Source organism: Harpia harpyja, chromosome 14, assembly GCF_026419915.1.
Source record: "Harpia harpyja isolate bHarHar1 chromosome 14, bHarHar1 primary haplotype, whole genome shotgun sequence".
Classification (NCBI taxonomy): Eukaryota; Metazoa; Chordata; class Aves; order Accipitriformes; family Accipitridae; genus Harpia; species Harpia harpyja.
Window position 1 is genome coordinate 35,819,560 of NC_068953.1, and position 17,982 is coordinate 35,837,541.

Consider the following 17,982-nt stretch of genomic DNA (forward strand, 5'->3'; position numbering starts at 1 on the left):
CATTGAGCTAACTGATATGATCACAGCTTGTAAAATAGAAACTCAGCTCTTAAGGACTTTTATGTCCTTATTATTATATGCATAATTAATTGGCATAACTAGTACATAAGCCATGTGAAATTTGGTGCCATTTAAGTTACATCTCACCCTGTTGCCTTATCAGGCTAAGTGGGGATTTATATTCCACAATGCAATGGGATTACAATCCACAATGTTTTCATAAAACGTGAAATGGAAAAACAAAAAGACCATTTTTCTCACTGAGCTCTAGCTTTCTTAAGGGACTGGAATACAAGCGTTGTTTTGCTTTTAAACTTTTGCTGGAGTGAAGATAGGTTCCTTATGAGTTTGGTGTTCAACTCCTGCTGACTTTTAAGTTAATTAGTGTCGTGGTTTAACCCCAGCCAGCAACTAAACACCACGCAGCCGCTCACTCACTCCCCCCCCCACCCAGCGGGATGGGGGAGAAAATCGGGAAAAGAAGCAAAACCCATGGGTTGAGATAAGAACGGTTTCATAGAACAGAAAAGAAGAAACTAATAATGATAATGATAACACTAATAAAATGACAACAGCAATAATGAAAGGATTGGAATGTACAAATGATGCGCAGTGCAATTGCTCACCACCCACCGATCGACACCCAGCCAGTCCCCCGAGCGGCAAATCCCTGCCCCCACTTCCCCATTCCTATACTAGATGGGACGTCACATGGTATGGAATACCCCGTTGGCCAGTTTGGGTCAGGTGCCCTGGCTGTGTCCTGTGCCAACTTCTTGTGCCCCTCCAGCTTTCTCGCTGGCTGGGCATGAGAAGCTGAAAAATCCTTGACATTAGTCTAAACACTACTGAGCAACAACTGAAGACATCAGTGTTATCAACATTCTTCGCTCTGAACTCAAAACATAGCACTGTACCAGCTACTTGGAAGACAGTTAACTCTATCCCAGCTGAAACCAGGACAATTAGTAAAGCCAGAGAAACGTGAGGACATATTTTTGAGATAGAGAGGGAAAACATAACTGATTTAAAAGGAAAGGGAAGAAGCATACAGGAAGGATACAAAGAAAAATGTAACTCAGAGGGCAAGGGGGGGATGGCTGTTGGTGATCAATTCAACTACTGTGTATACATGAAGAACTACTGGTGAGAGGGAAGACATTGGCTCTGGAAATGCACATGCCTGTCTCCTGCCTGTGCTAGCAACAGTGGCCTCTCAGTCTCAGAGAGGGACAATTCCTTCTGTGGTTGAACTTCGAGGTCTAATTCTAAACAGTTGGTGAGTCCACGGTATGCAGTGCTTGAAGAAAACTGCCTCTATGTATAAATATGGTGTGAATATGTACACCTTGCCAGACAGAGCCAATTAGACACCTTAGAGTGTATCTGGGGTTTTGTTTTAGAAACTGTACTGTACAGGTGGATCAGTACCTCATGGTCTTTAGATAAGAATATCATGTAAATAAAAATGTAATTTGATATCTATATATTTGGGATTAATAGCTCAATGTACTGCCACTGCAGAATAGAGCCTTTATTGCCGAAAGGCGCTTGTTCCTTCTTGCTTGCCGCACTTTCTAGATGAAGGGTATTCTGAAGGCTTTTTCCTGGTCTTCATGAAATAGGTCAATGGCCACAGTCGAACACCTAGAAAAGAAGTCCTACATCTTAGAAACACTCTCACAGCTAACATCTACTGGAATAGTTCTTGTTCATATCAGTGGTGCAGCAAATGAAATAATAGTTGTGGAACTTAGCTGGTTCTTTAAAGAATAAATTTCCCCCCCTTAAAATCTTCTGGGCCAATTTATTTTCTCAGGTAGAGATAGGTGGTTCCTATCTGGTTTATGCTGCACATACTTATTATCATACGTAGCTAAGGACTTTGTTGTGCAAGGAGTGAGCCATATCACTTCCACTGGGCTCCATGTATACATATTCTGCAGGATTCTGGGAGCAAGCCTGGATCATGGTAGTATGTTTTCAGTTGTGCAATTGGGAAGTTGAAACTGAGGGACCGAGCAGGGATTTTCTTCACTGTTTCATAGCAATACACAGACTTGGTATGGGTTTGTTGGGCCTGCAGCCTTTTATTTGTAAGACTTGAACCTACCTACAATAGGGAATTTATTTGTCTGTCTGGCTTTTTTTTTCCCCAAGTGGGTTTTTTGTTTGTTTGTTTTGGAGGTCTTTGAGGTGACTGGAAATCTTGAAACAAAGTATTTCAGATGGGGATTAATTCTTCTGTCATTTACTAAAAACTGAAAAATGCTTTGTGCTCTGGATTTTTTTGGTGGGTTTTTTTTTTTTTTTATGGGAGACCCTGTTATTGAAAACAGATATTCCTCACTGAAATTTTCATTTCCTGGAAAAAAACACGTTTTCCATCAAAATACTTCAGTTAAAGAACTATGCCAGGTCTCCAGGGTGTCCTTCTGAAAAGACAGAAAAAAAAAAATCAGCAGAAAAAGAGTGACTAGCAACAGACAAATATTTGGTTCTGCTCTATGGTTCTTACTCAGGTAAAATTCTTCCTGGGATAAGAAATGAGAGCAAATTTCAGCATATAGGAACTGGAGAATCCTGCCTAACATATGGCTAAAGTAACTCCCAGATCTATACATTTTCCAGGAGTGAACACATTTTATACATACCTCAAGTAACCAACTTGTTCATTTTACAGACTGAGTCTAACAAGTGAAGAATGGTTGTGAATGTACCATGAAGCTGGCTCAGCAAAGGTTTTCCTATAATTAAAATACATCTGGCTCTGTTCTGAGTGGGAAATCACAGACCTCTGAATGTTTTGAGTATTTCCTTATGCACAACAGCAGCAGAAAAACTCCATATGCCTTAACCTATCAAACTCGGTTCCCCTTAATCATGTGGATAAAGGGGATGCAATAAGGAACTTCAGTCTAGCCTGTTTGACATGAAACTGAGGGATTCAAAGCCAAGATGATAGAAATGGTCATGGAAAGTCTGAGAGGCACAGAGTGGCACTCAAATCTTTAGCATGCTGGTGTTAAATAAGTGCGAAATAGCTTGATGTGGTTCTCCGTAAAAGCTTGTGAGCACCACAGGCACTGCTCTTTCTGATGTAGTAGGAATACCTTCCGGTTCCGCAGCTATATCCTCCAATTGCCAAAAACACCACAGAGCAACGAGGGAGTGCGTGGCTGTGACTGTGGAACGGTATAGACATCGTGGATGTCTTTGTCCATCACCCTTCTCAAAGGGGCAGGCTCGGATCAGGGGGCAGTGACAGTTTCCTTACAACAGTCTCCTACCCCGGAAAGGGCTGTGCCCCCTGGCACCTTTTTGGCCCGGTGGTCGTCCAGATTAGCAGTGCTGGGGACAAGTTCGTTGGCGTGCTGGGGGGCCTGTGCGCGCAGGGAGCCCAGGGGCGAGGGTGTGATGTATTACTGTGCCTCGGCCCTGCTGTGGTGGGGGTCAATCCAGCGTGAGCCTGGAGAGGCTGCTCTTACTTGGGTTGCCCTCTCCCTTCCCTGCCTGCCTCTGGGGCCTTTCATCAAGTCCTCAATGTCCACCCCAGCTACGGGACAAGGGACTCGCTCCTTCCTGGGAAGCCCCAGGAGGCAGCTGGCGGGCTGCAAGGCAGGGAGTGATGGATGGAGAACTGGAAGGATGGATGAATGGATGGATGGATGGATGGATGGATGGATGGCGGGGCCATGGCTGGCGGGGGGGGGACGGCTGCCTGGCGGCGCGGTGCTGGCCCCGGGGGAAGGGGTGGGGGGCCGGGTGGGTGTGACCCGCTCTCCCAGCCGCCGCCGCCGCGGTCCGCCCCCGCTCACAAGGTGCCTGAGCCGGAGAGAGAGCAGCAGCGCCGCGTCCCCACCGCCGTCCGCAGCGCCCGCCCCGCCATGCCCAACTTCGCCGGCACTTGGAAGATGAGGAGCAGCGAGAATTTCGACGAGCTCCTCAAGGCGCTGGGTGAGGCGCGGGGGGAGCCCGGCAGCGGGCAGCCCGGGGCTGCGTCCCGCGGGAGGGGGGACGCGGCGGGGGCTGCAGCCGGAACCGCGCTCCGGTGCCCGCTGCCTCCAGGGCCGGGCACCCGGGAGAGCTCCGTGCGCCGACCGCGGGCCGGAGAGCCTCCCGCCGGCGCGGGGGAAAGCTGTGAGCCCTGCCCGGCGAGGGGCGACCGCAGGCACGGCACGGTCAGAGCCTCACCTGCGGACGCCGGTGGTTCTGCCGGGGGGGGATCCGGGCTGCCGCTGGCCCCGGCGGCTCCTGCCACGCTCCGCCACGGGGATCCTTGCAAGAGCCCGCGTTTGCCGCCGGTGCGGAGCCGGTCGGAGAGCCGCAGCTCCCTACCGCGGCGGGCCGCGCCGAGCTTTGCCGTAGGGCTACGCGCGGTGCCCCGGGGCCGCGCCGCCGCTGCGGTGGCCGCCGGCCTCTCGCCTCCCCCGACCGGCGTGGTGCTGGGCGAGCTCGGCCCGGGGCACGGCCGGCCGCTTCAAGCTCTGCTTCCTCCCCGCTTCGCCCAGGTGTCAATGCCATGCTCAGGAAGGTGGCGGTGGCCGCTGCCTCCAAACCCCACGTGGAGATCCGCCAGGACGGGGACCAGTTCTACATCAAAACTTCCACCACTGTCCGCACCACTGAGATCAACTTCAAAATCGGGGAGAGCTTTGAGGAGGAGACGGTGGATGGACGAAAGTGCAGGGTAGGAGGAGAGCTGAGGCATGTGTGTCTGTGTGTGCGTGTGTTACCAAGTTCTTTTCAGATGGGACAGACGCATCTGCTGCCAGTGTCCCCAGACAGTGGCATTACTGCCCTCCACCCTCTTCTTCCCAGAAACGCTCTTTGGGGGTTCTTGGTGGTCGCCGCTCCTCTTGTCCCTCGTCTGACATTCTCCCTCTTGCAGGGTAAAACTGAAATCTGAAGGCAACAGAGCATGGCAGGTCTCAAAGGCAGACTTGGAGTACCCGCTTGCCGGCTTCTTGGCCGGCAGGGTTTTTGTCCAGCTCTTTTTGCTTCCCTCTACCCTGGAGACCTCAGCTGCAATGAAAGCTCTCCCCAGCCTCTGTCCCTGACAGAAACACGGGGAACAGTGGAGAAAGAGAGATCTCAAGAGTCAGGATTTAGTGCACAAACCTGACGTAACTTTTGTCCTAAACTGAATCAGCTGAGTTCACAAGCAGGACTGCAGACTGTTGGTAGTTTGGGGCTGAAATCCTCTTTCATTCCCTTGCAAGTGCATGTCTCCAGTTTGCTGATCAGATAAGTCTTTAACAGTGTAAGGCAGACTTCCAGCGAGCGTTATACCAGCCATAATTACACCATCTCCTTGTGCAGAAGTGCATTAGAGGGCATTCACTGCAGTGTTTTGGGCTTGATTCTGTGTGTGAGCCCGTGCTCCTCTACCTTTGTAACCACTTCTGTGGCTGTGGAGAGGGCTTTAAGTCAGCAGCGTCTGACACCAGCCTCTCTCTGCTGTAGATACGTGGGGTCCGGGGTATTGGAGAACTGGGCTGTAATCATAGCTGTCTTTTGAAAAAAGTTGTCAAAGGCATGGGTTCGTTATCCTTTCCTCAGGCACTTTACTGTCACACTTAGAAGTATGTACAAAACACTTATAAAAGAAGTATGAATAAAGAGTATCAAGATGTAGTCCCAAATGAGAATACAGTTTTAAAAGTATCCTATGGTGGTGAAATAATCTACTTTCCAAAATATGATCTCTGCTAATTCTTGTGCCAGCTTCTGAGAGCATTTGCACCACTAAAAATTCAGAGCTTACTATCTCCAGTGCAATTGCTGTGAATTTAAATTTATGAAAAAGGGAGGCAGATTCTAGGAGTCAGTGAACATTTAGAACATCCACTTGATCTGTAGGATGAGTTATCATGTATTTAACAGTTTGTTCAGGAAATGTTGCTGGCTTTGTTAATTTATCTTGTTCGGCAAAAGTAGTATGTTAGCGTCTTCATGCATAATGCATATACAATAAATGTGACCCGCTTTCTAGAGAAGGATTTATTGCTGCAGATGGAAAAACAATAATTACGGCTGCAAGCTATGAAAGTTGGAAAAATCTGAAAGAAATGTGTTTTGTGAAGTAGTAAATTTTTTCCATGTGTTGTGAAATTATTTATAGTCTACTCTCAGGAATAAGTTGTACTGCAGTGTGTATATAACCAAGATGTGGCCACAGAGCAGAAACTGACAGATAATAAAATAATACTTCAGAATGTAATTTGGAATATCTGGCAAAATTGCTGACTGGCGATAGATTTTGATACACTTTATGGGGTGGAGGGTTTTGTTTTGCCAACTAACTTGATCCATTGTTTGTACAGACAAAGAGCGAGTCATATGTAGTTGCGCTGCAAGGCATAGCTTCTATAACTGCCATTTGAGATGGCTTGTTGGCTTAAAAACCTTATTGTTTTGAAAAAATATTTATGAAGTAAACAGCTAATTTTAAATCAAAGTCAAGTTTTTTTCCTTTGGAAAGTCTGGGAAGTGTTAACTTGAATTTATGCATGCATATGCACACACACATGTATATGTATATGATCACAGACTAATGAATATCTCCCATGAGCTAGTTATAAAGCGATTACTTGCACATTCATTACAGGGCATCCTTCTGCACAGCTGTTTCATTGCACTGTAGAATAATAGTTCAGTGCTAGAACAAAAAGCAACAGTCAGGGCTTGCTGTTTGTGAAAGCTAAACAAAATCCTATGGTTTTTTTTTTATTTTTCAGTGGTTTCATAGTCGTTATTGAAATGCTTTGAAAAATGCCCAAGGGTATTTCAATCTCCAGACCCACAACCTTAAAAAAGTAACACTAGAAACACCAGAATTCTCACAAAATTTCTTCAATTTAGTTGTGATTTATTCTACTTTGTTAGCACAGTAAGTGTTTAATATACAGTTAACTTGGCACGGTGCCATACAGCATGAAAGGTTGTAAGGGACAAATACTGCATTATTTATGACCACAACATGATACATATGATTCTTGATGCTTTTACACTAAGGAGACTCTGTAGTGATAAATAACATGTCAGATCAAACCACATGTGTACAAAGATGCTTGGGAATGTAGACACTACATTATCACATTTTTAAATTATACTTTTCAACATCAAGCATTTTATGAAAACTGGGTGGCTTTTTAATTTGGAAACAAATGCAGATTTACGCTGAAAAGACACATTTACAATTACTTTGTTATTAATATATACCTATTTCCAAAATGCCCCCTCACACCTTAATTTTGATTTCACGACTTTCCACTGATGTCTTTTTCCCTTTGCCTTTATCTATCTATGTGTTGCTCCTTTACTGCAGCAATTATTCTCACTACTGCTCATTGTTGTCTTTCTGCCTCATGCTGCTGGGGAATATAATTAATGTTATTCCTAATGGTTTTCTTGCCTGCAGAGTTTGGCCACTTGGGAGAATGAAAACAAGATCTATTGCAAACAAACTCTTATTGAGGGAGATGGCCCCAAAACATACTGGACTCGAGAATTAGCTAATGATGAGCTGATTTTGGTAAGAACCTTGCATCCACCCGGTACATGCACCATATTAACAGTTTTTTGTTAGTGTGTAGTATGACTTGCTATTTTTCCTTACTTAAATCCATCTGGAAAACTACCATTTCCATACTCCTCTACAGTACAATTCATACAACACTTTTTTTTCCCCTTTCTTTTTAAATGTTTTTTTTAAGCACAAATGAAGATATATGCAGGTTCTCACTTGCATTTTATTGCTCGAACTTTTGCCATACTTTTACTGGTAGAATAATCACAAGTGGGCCACTTCTGCTCTGTAAGTTCACAACACCACCAAAGAATTTGCTTGATTTATTGCAGGTTTTCTCTGGTGAAAGTGAGATCAAGGCATTTGACCTCATTTCTGGGGAGCCTTCTTTTTTAGGCCTGTGCATAATATGTTGCCTCTTATCCATAATCACACGGTATATAGCAGAAAAGATGGGGCATGTTGTTAGCATGCTCTAATCTCATTCTGGTTTTGAAGAACATATAATTCCTCCCCCATGTCTGCCACCTTCCCCAATTCCTTGATAATCTCTGAATCCAGTTCAGAATCGCCTTCATGAGTTTCTGAGAAATACACCGATTTGCACATTTGCTGTCAGCCAACATCCCCTCACTCCTATGTGACCTTCCATATGGCAGCAGGGTTACTGTAGGCATTCTGAGCAGCACCTCTGCAACTGCCTCACCATTTATGTTGTGAATCATGTGCAGTTTATTTATTTATATTGTACTTATTTCTGTTAGATTTGAGTTTTCTTCACTGAATCTTTCCTCAGTAGTCCCTCTACATTAATGAAACAATATCCAGAACTAGATAAAAACATAGTTTCTCTGAGTTACAAGTAGCGCAAGTTAGCTTGAGTTCAGAATCATTTTATTGCGTGTTCTTACTAGTGAATTCCAGATAAATAGTTGATTAGACTGCTACGCCTCATCAGTCTGGGCACGGAAGACAGGCTGCTGGAGTGACGGGTAAGAAAACATCAAAGCAGGGAGGTTTTATTTCAAACTATCACACTAACTAAACCTCTGCACTTTAAAAAACAAACAGCCTCCCCAATGTTTCTCTAAAGCAGTTGGAGCTCTGTTTTTAAAATTGCATCTGAAACAAAAACAGGACCCAAGCCTAACCAAGTATAAACAAAAAGCTTTTAAGGTGTTAATATTATTCCAGACATCTTGGAACTGTTCACCCACCCCTTATGAGGAGGTGTATGCTGTTAGTGAAATCACACTGGTTTCTATTGAATGAATGCTCCAATTCTGGATAATTTCTTTTGACTCAACCACTGGAATTCTTTATATTATCAAAGAACTTCAGAAGGCAAAGTACTTTGATCTCTGCTTCACATCTTTTATATATAATGCAGCGGACAAAATATATTCTCAACTATAAATTTTCCAGCTTTCTAACAATACATTTCTGTAGTTTATTATTTAAGCAACAAACTAGTGAGGCAGCTGTTAAACAAAGTGAACTGCTCCAAGCAAAGCAAGAAATCCAGTCATAATACAATTGCCTCCTGCAATCAGCAATGTGAACTTACCCTTCTGGGGGAGAAGAATGAGGTTGGTTAAGAAACCAGAGCGATTCAAAGATTGTAAAGCCATCTAACCTTTTTTCTTGTATAATACAGTCTGTTGAGCTTTTCTGAATTAATTATTTTTCAAATTAGGATATAAATTAGAAAAGCTATTAAAATATTTCCATTTATAGGAACTCAATCACAACTTTTGGTAAGTTGTTTTACTGGTTAATTTCCTTGCCATTAAAATATACACATTATTTCTAACCTGGATATGTCTAGGTTCAACTTCCACTCATTACATATCATGTATAAAAGAACCTAAAAAATTTGTCTAAAGTTTGTTATTGCAAATACTTCTCTTAACAACACTGATCAAGCCACCTCTTGGAAGAACATTCTTGTTGTTAAGCTAAACCATTGGAACACCCTGAGCCCTTCAATATAAAGCAAGCTTTCCTTGAATCGTTCTTTCAGTGCTTCTATAACCCCCTCCGATTTATCAATTTCCTTTCTAAACTATGAACACCAGAACCACACATACTGTTTTGGTAGCAATCACCCTAGCACCTGATATCATGGTGACTTCATCTCCCTACTCTCATCAGAAATTATTCTGATTTATATGCAAAGACTTTGATAACTCTTCTTTGGGAACTCATGCTGAGCTGATCATGATCCCAAGTAATTTTCCTGGTTTCTGATTCCCCAGACTGGTCGCCTTCCCCTCTCCTGCAAGTTGGGACTATGTTCATTGGTTGCAATGCATGATTTTACCATGGCCATTATGAAGACAGAGTGTTTGCTTCCAAGTGATCCAGATCATTCTCTCGGTCTTTTACTATTTAATACGATATACAGTTCCATTCTCCTACCTCCTTTCTGGAGCATAATGGCCTCTTTTGCTTTATTAAATATTAGGACATTACTTGGTCCTCAGGACAAAGATTTTCAAGCCTCTCATGACATTTGATGGGACTGAATGTACAAATCTTTTAAATACATGGGTCAACATGTTCAAAATCTTCTGACATTCAACTTAGAATATTTTATCTTATGCTTGGAAGTTTTCCTTGGATCTGAGTCTGCAAGCCCCCACTTACATCTTCTTCAAAACTAAGATCACAGTGAGAAGAAGAGATCTTTCTTTGTCTTCTCCTTTCTTTCTTCTTCCATCCTCCTAGCTTTGTTAGGGTTCTTTAGGACCTGAAATTCATTCTCATTCATTTTTGCTGCCCATATCACTTCAAACATTTAACAATTCCCATCATCACACTTCTCAAACCTCCCTACTTACCTAAGAAATATTTTCTGGTCCTTTACTCTTTCTGATGTGCTTTGGTAAGCTTTCCCTATTTCCATTCTGGCAGAGCACCTTAAGTAAGCAGAGGGAAACCACATTCTTGTGAACTTCTAGATGTCTGCAGCTGGGAAGCTGTCTTTATGGGGCAGAGCCTGTGATGTAGCAGTTTAGGAACTCTGTAAGGCTGATACTTATTCTCGCAGTCTCTGCTCCTGTTTCTCTGTCCAAAGAAATCTTTCAAGAAATCTTGAGTCTCCTTCTTAGCTATTACATGCATTTGCAGAAGAAATCAAGAAAACTCATACCACATTTGGAAAAAGTTGCAAAAAGGAATCTAAACTGTGTTAGACTGAGGCATGAATGGAAAAAAGGCTTGGGGCAACAGGCAGGGGGTAAGGAATGAGTTTTATTCTGCTAATACTGGCTGCATAAATGTTGGACCCTTGCCACACAATTTTGATCTAATATACTGCATTGCTTAGGGGGTCCATCTGATTATGACATTTTCCTAGTGGAAGGATGTATTTTTCTCCCCAACACAGCATGTTAAATAAAATGCGTTTATTATCACATATAATTAAAAAAAAAAAATCAGTGTTGAATTGTCATGACTACCACAGAGCTATAATAGAAACCATATTACTGTATAATTATCAATCTTTCTTGCATCCTGGCAGAAGAATTCCTTATGTTCTTCAAAGATATTCCCTTGGAACAATATGATGATCTTCCATGTCACATCATGTCCTCTGGTACACGGATACCGGGAACAAACTATTTAGTTAGCAAAGGTTTTCTTTACCTTCAGGTGCAAGTTAAGTTTGCCTTTAGTTCTCCTTGGCTCCTTGCAGTATGGAGAATGAGATTACTCTTATTAGTAGTATAAATAATATTTGGCTCGTACAATGGCAGATGTAGGTCTAAAGTCCTGTTAGAAAAAGAATGCTTCCAGCTGAGTAAGAGAAGAAGGACCAAACTCTTCTTTATAAAAAAGGTGCTGTGAATGTGTTAGAACATTGCAACTACTTTCATCAGTGCTGTTTATTCTAATCTCATCTGATGCACTTGCTGTGATTTCAGTGCTGCATTTTTACATGGAATATGCAAGCAAGGGAGGGTGAAAAGGATAGATTCCCATCAAAGTCCACATTTGTTTGTCTTGACTGTATCTTTAGATTATATTGTATTGTACTTTAAGACTGTAATGCATACAGAGTCAGAATATCTCTATTTACAACTCCACATTCATAAACTATACTTAGATTAGCACTTGAGTAATCAAGATCAGAATATAACATAAAAATATATATTTCCTTTACTTGTCTGAAAATTAAGATCTGGGATTAGGTCTATTCAAATATTCTTTTTTCTTCCTTTTATACTCTATAATGTTTTTGCTGTTGCTGTGTGTTTTTGTCAGGGACATTAATGAGCTATCAATCACTTGTGTAAGTCAGAAGAACAAAGGGTCTGCTCTTTACAAAGTTAAAGGATGCTGCTTCCAAACATTAGCTCTTCAAATGAGAAACATTTTTACTCAAACTTCATCTGCATTGCTGCTTTCATGGCTGCTCATGCCTCTATCGATTTTAGTTTAATCTGTAACACACAAACGTTTTAAAGTGGATGATTACTGAAGAGGGGCTTTAAAAACAGCCTCAGACCACATTTTACACAGTTCACGTATCACACAGGGGTTCTCAGAATCAATTATAGCAAGGGTCAAAGATCAGAACATTAGGGGGGTTTCAAGCATGGTTTCTATTCTACATTCCCTCCCCAGAAAAATCATGCTGTAGTTGATTAAAACTGGTCAACTGTGGACCCTAGATGAGTGAGTGAACATTTTTTAAATTATATTGCTGGCTTCTAAAATTAAACTTAGTAGGTGAGAAGGGTCAATAGAGATTTGGAAGATACTTTGCAGCCGAATGCTGAGATTTGTGATGTGCCTAAGCCTTGTATTGAACAATGTTGAACTACCTAAGTGTTTAACTTTTCTATAGTTTCTGGAGAGTGATCTTAAATCAAATCAGTTATCAAAAGCAGGGTCTACTCATACTGTGGTCAGTGGGGGGTTTCGCTGCTGACCTCATTAAAGCAGCCTTGATAAAAGTTCAGAAGCATGTAATAATGCATACGTATGTGTTGCATGGACCTAATGCTTTAATTCGCTATTTCTCACAAGCAGATTTACAAGGGGGCTTAGGGATCTGCAGCCCTTGCTCACTAGTACAGCCTGGTCTGGGTCACATCCCAAACATATCAGCAGAGAAAGAAGCCAAAGCCAAAGCATCTTGGATGCATCTCAGCCTGTATACGGCCTCTTATAATATCCGTTGTAGCTTAGATCTTTGCTGTGTACTGGCTTGCAAGACTACTACTGGGAAATACCATTGTCTCATGTCATGTCATGACTCTGAGGAAACTGTATAATATAGCCGTTCTCAAACACAAATACCAACATTTAGGTACCTCGATAAATGACCTGATTTTGCATGGTCCTGTTGATTGATATCCTGCAGAAAGTGAGGTTGTATATTGGGTGATTTGCTATTAATATCCAAGTTTGAAAATGGGGGCTGCACCTTCTGTGACTATGGCCCCATAAAGATCAACCTCTTTCATAAAACATTACAGGAGTCAGGAGGAGAAAGGAAATATGCAATATGCCTTTATTGTGAAGATTTGTATCTTTATTCTGGATAACATGGAAGTTTCAACGTGGACAAAGCCTTTTCTGAGGATTCATTTAAGTAATACCTTCTCTTCTCCGTTTGCTGATGTATTCTGTCTTCCTTTTGCAAGTTGCCTTTGCAGGTTGGTCAGTCATGAGCAGATAACAGGGGATTTTTGCATACACTGGCAGAAGTGATCTTCCCCAGGTGATTGTTTCAATGACAGTCTTCCTAATTACACTGTGTGCTCCACTTATCACAAAGGCTCCTCAGCAAATGTTGGTAAAGAAGGCCTTCAAAAAGCAGATTTACTCATACAGTAATATATTACCACCCTGTAATTCTCTGTTAATCTCTAGTGATGTCAGTGGTCATCAGATTTTGAGTGAACTGAAAGAGGTCAATTTATTGGATTATCCCCCTGTGCAGGGCTTTGTTTGCAGTGTGCTTTTGGACTCTTAGCTACAGATTATGACAAGCTAAGCGAAGAAAACAACTCTGTAATTTGCAGTCATTGCACATTTAAAATCCTATTTTAGATTTAGATAGAAGCCTTGCGTTGTAGCATTTTGTAAGATAAGTGGGACCTTTGCAAGCTGATGAGAAGGTGGTGTTTGAAAATCCTGCATCTTCTCATTAGATTTCAATTGCAGTTTGGTAGTGTTGCGCTTTTTTTTAGTTGGTCTGGTGAAACTTCACCACCAAATAGCCAGGATTGCTTGCACTCTTTCTTTTTATTAGGAAGTTCTACTCCTTTGGGTCATGGAAATCTTTAAATTATGCTTGTTCTGACAGGAACTATCACTTCTTTCCAATCTAGAATTAGAACCATAGACACTAAACTGCTTTATCCTACCCTTGAATACAAGGATTTAAGTGTGAAGGATAGAGGCGTAACAGCCTTTTGATTTGGATCTTCCCCTGAGCTTGGGCCCATCTGTACATTAGATGTTTCTGTGAGCAACCCCAAGAAAAGGAATACAGCAAGTTTGACCAAGTTCCTCTTCACTTTGTTTTGCAACATGTAGTGGAGTTTTAGCAGCAATGCTACTAAGTTACAATGATAGGGAAACACCTTTTAAATAAGTCCGCATTTAAACCACGTACATAACCATGACAATCAAAGCCATTTATTTATGTGCTTCAGTATGGAATTAGGTTTTTAATCATCTGAAGGGGTATAAGGTATAAAATCTAAGTGCTAAAAAATGCAGCTTGTTCCTGAAACAGGTCAGAGGCCACATAACCTCAGCTGGGTCTTCAAGGAAAGAATGCCTGGCTGTTTGAGAAGTGCCCAGTGGCTACATGGTACTCCACAGTAGTTGTAATTGGGCTTTGCATGAAGTTTATCTCTTTACAATCTAGATTTAAAGATATGATTGTGTTAAATTATAGTGGTTTTCCAGACTGTGAGACTGGTGTGTTGCAGAGAATGACAATCCTTGTGTATAGCAACTGATTAAGACTACTATGTAGTTGGGTTCCCCAGGCATGCCCATGTTTTCTGCACTTAATTTTTATCCTGACAGAGCAATTTGAATGCAGTCCTTTGCCTGAGATTTTCAAGAGTCCAGAAGTCCAGCTGGAGCTGGATGTTGGAAGTACAAAACGAACAGCCATTGCGCTTTGTCGCAAGCATGTCAAGTTGTGACTCTCTGAGTGCACAACAGTCAGTCTGTGTGTATATACAGTGGACTTGCTGCCTCTGCAATGCATTCTGGATGCACCCATACTACTGAGCTTTCCCAGAATGTTACTATTTCTTTTTTCTTCCTCCACAAATCTTTATCTTTATTTTCACACTCCCTCCTGTGGGTCTTGCAAGGAAGCTGCCAGTCAGACTACACTGATGTCTTAGGAGCAAGCTCTGCCCAGGAGTGCAGTCTCAGAACTGGACACTAGAATTTCAGACACTCAGACCTACAGTGGCACCCTAGGACAGACTTGTAGTATGGATCACATCTATTTCAATCTGCTCTTCCATGCAGTGTTCCCTCTCCATACAACTGCTGACCTGTTGTGAGAATAACTGCTGTTGCACAGGTTTAGGGGAAGGAGTTTGTCTCTTAATTTCCCCAAAAGAATAGACATAAATTTACTAGGTAGGTTACAAGAGTTTTGGCAAACTGCTGCTGCTGCAACCTTTCTCATTACAACTGGCTGATGTGGCACCCACTCGCATCACAAGATGTGGCTGCATAGCTGTGCAGCTCCAACTGTCAGACTGGGGCCATGCCAGCTCTTGAAGAACACTACACAAAGACCGTTTTACTATTGTTTATGATTTGTGTTGAAATAGCAGGGGGGACCCAAATTTCACTGGGCTTAGCAGTGCCTGAATGTACCATAGAAAGACAATCACTGTGACAGTGACCCTCTAGTCTCCACAGACAACCTCAAGCCCTGGATGGTCTTGACTCTGACTTACTTTCTCTGGCAAAGCTCCTGCCGAAATAATTTCGCCTTTGTGTATAGTTTTGGAAATGTTGAAGGAAGCCATAGTAAGGGTATTCGCAGCTGGTGCTGTGGGCAATAGAGAACTATCTGCATCCTTTAACGTTCATTGTCAGACATTTTCATGTGTAAGCTAAAAATGTATATGAAGATTGATATGATAAGCTTTTTATATGCATAAAAACAAAGCCTGTATCTCCAAAATACTAACAGACTTTTCTCCTCAATAAAGTGAACAAAATATAAGCCAGAGTCAGTTTTAAAGCCAAGTCCTTTCAAAGAAGTGTTGGCCAAAACAGGTGTAGAAAGCATTAAAACAAATAAAGTCCAGCTGAATTTTCATAACACACTGGGGTAGGTCTTAATTACATTTTTCAGTGAGACCTTGGCAGTTATTACAGCCAAACTTCCCACCTCACAACTTGTTAGTGGTGAGCTTGAAACTGTCTGTCAATGTAGCTGAACATGAAGGTTTTTTGCAGTTAGTATTTCCTCACTCTTGCACCCATTATTTCCTTCGTGTTTAATTGCTTGCTTAGATTTCAGCCTGCCAGACCTGAAATTACATACAAACACTTTGCGGTTTTGGTGCCTTTCTCAGACAGCTGCCACAGTCACTGTCCTGCCTAAGTGTCCTGATAATCTGTACTGCAATATTGCTGTGGTAGAATTGCCTTTTAAGTGCACAACTACAGAATGATTTAAAAAAACTCAGGCTTTCAGATGCATATCTGAAAACTCTGTTTCAATAGTGTAACACCATAAAACACCAACTCTAAGTATCTAGAAAATCAAGGTACTGTGAAGTACTGAATCTGGTATAAGAAATGGGATGATAATGGGACATAGTCTGTAGTAAGTCAGTGACTTTCAGATGTGTGGTGACCAAACGTTTGTGAGATCTCATAGATGTTTAGTTATGTGAAATGAGTTTGATCTCCACTACGTTTTCCTCTGTTATGTGCCCCCATTTCAGACCCTTACCATAGTTAACAAATTCACCGGTTAAGGTCACAGTATCCTGAAAGAAGGTTGTGATTGACACTGCCCACATTACAGCTTGGGAGAGAGGGTTTTGGTATCTTAGCGTGTTGTGTCAACATCTTGCAGCAGTATTATGTTTACAGGTTATAAGTATACATTCTCCTCGTCTTCAGCATTGCTCCACTGACTTCATTTGGACTACTCTGATTTATACCTGCAAATATCAAAGAATACCTTTTGAACATGCCATCTGAATTCCACCCTCAGCATTTCCAGTTCAAAGTGCTGCAACTGTTTCTAAATATAACAACAGTACATTCCAAATTCTCTTTCTTTTCTCATGTTTATTTATAAATGCATGCCAAGAAGCTACAGAAAAAGGGAATTTCTGCATCATTTATCATTCTGACAAAATTCATGATGCCTTGGAAAAAAGGTCACTTACATTGCATTCCTCTCCCAAAATGACTCCTTTCTTTACTCTCATCTGTCAAAAGACATAGGAAAATGTACTTCTGCTGTAGAACTAGCTACTATAGTAAAAATAACATATTAAAATGGTGTTAAATGTTTGCTCGTTCTATCTCTTCTGATTGATTTGTATTTCTTTTCCAGACCTTTGGTGCTGATGATGTTGTGTGCACAAGAATTTATGTAAGAGAGTAAAAACATCAATTTACTTGTCATCTGGGATGAAGTGGAGAACTGTGAAAATCCCCAGTATAATGAGTATCTGTGTGTGCTGTTACTAATGCGGTGTTGTATGTGACCGTGTGTGTTATATCTGAACCCATATCCTCTGTTAAGTGTATTTTGCTTTCATTTTTCATTGCAGACACTATCCCTTCCCACTTTTATGCCATCATTTTTCGTGTCTGCTTTGTATTTTGTAGTTGTCACTTGCTATGGTTTCATCAATTATTAAACTTATTGGGCATAACTCACAGCTGTTTTGGGGTGTTTTTAATAGAAAACCCAGCAGTGCTTTGGTTAGGACTGAAACACTTTTTACTTTCTGTTGAAGTCAGTGTGGAGTTTCAATGCTGTTGGCTAGCACTATGCTGTCAGGGAACACCTCCTAGGGCAACATAAAATGCAGGAGAAAAAGTGAATTGCAAGGCCTTTCACGGAGCTGCAGGCTGCTCTCTCAAACCCAGAGCTCTGCTTCTTTCCTTCTTTCTGTCCTGTCTCCTTGGGAGAGTTGTTGAGGAACAGTTTCTGTATCCTGTGATTGCTGGGACTGTGATTCAGCAGAACCAGACAAGACAAGGAGAGATCTTTACCCTCTTTCCTGATGTGTCTCTGAAGAATGCCCAAACTTTCCCTGTTGAGATGCTCATTATCCAAGTACAAAACCCAGCTGTATCTACAGGACACATAACATTGTGATCATGGCTAATACTTATTGTCATCACACCCAAGCACCTCAGGCCTGATCAGAGAGCCAGCAGAATCTGACAGACTTTACTTGTTTGGGCCTTAAAAA

The 17,982-nt window shown here is 41.9% G+C and overlaps 1 protein-coding gene across 1 annotated transcript; it reads left to right on the forward strand.

Moving 5' to 3' along the window:
* The first annotated feature begins 3,793 nt into the window (after positions 1–3,793).
* Positions 3,794–17,440, forward strand: CRABP1 (cellular retinoic acid binding protein 1). Its single transcript, XM_052808706.1, has 4 exons — positions 3,794–3,957; positions 4,512–4,690; positions 7,424–7,537; positions 17,112–17,440. The coding sequence occupies exons 1-4, from the start codon at positions 3,888–3,890 to the stop codon at positions 17,160–17,162; spliced, it is 414 nt and encodes a 137-aa protein (XP_052664666.1). The 5' UTR covers positions 3,794–3,887; the 3' UTR covers positions 17,163–17,440.
* The last annotated feature ends 542 nt before the right edge of the window (positions 17,441–17,982 follow it).

Coding starts and splice junctions, on each gene's coding strand:
- CRABP1 (XM_052808706.1), top strand. CDS start 3,888: ATGCCCAACTTCGCCGGCACTTGGAAGATGAGGAGCAGCGAGAATTTC. Junction 3,958..4,511: donor CGAGCTCCTCAAGGCGCTGG/GTGAGGCGCGGG, acceptor CGCTTCGCCCAG/GTGTCAATGCCATGCTCAGG. Junction 7,538..17,111: donor CTAATGATGAGCTGATTTTG/GTAAGAACCTTG, acceptor TTTCTTTTCCAG/ACCTTTGGTGCTGATGATGT.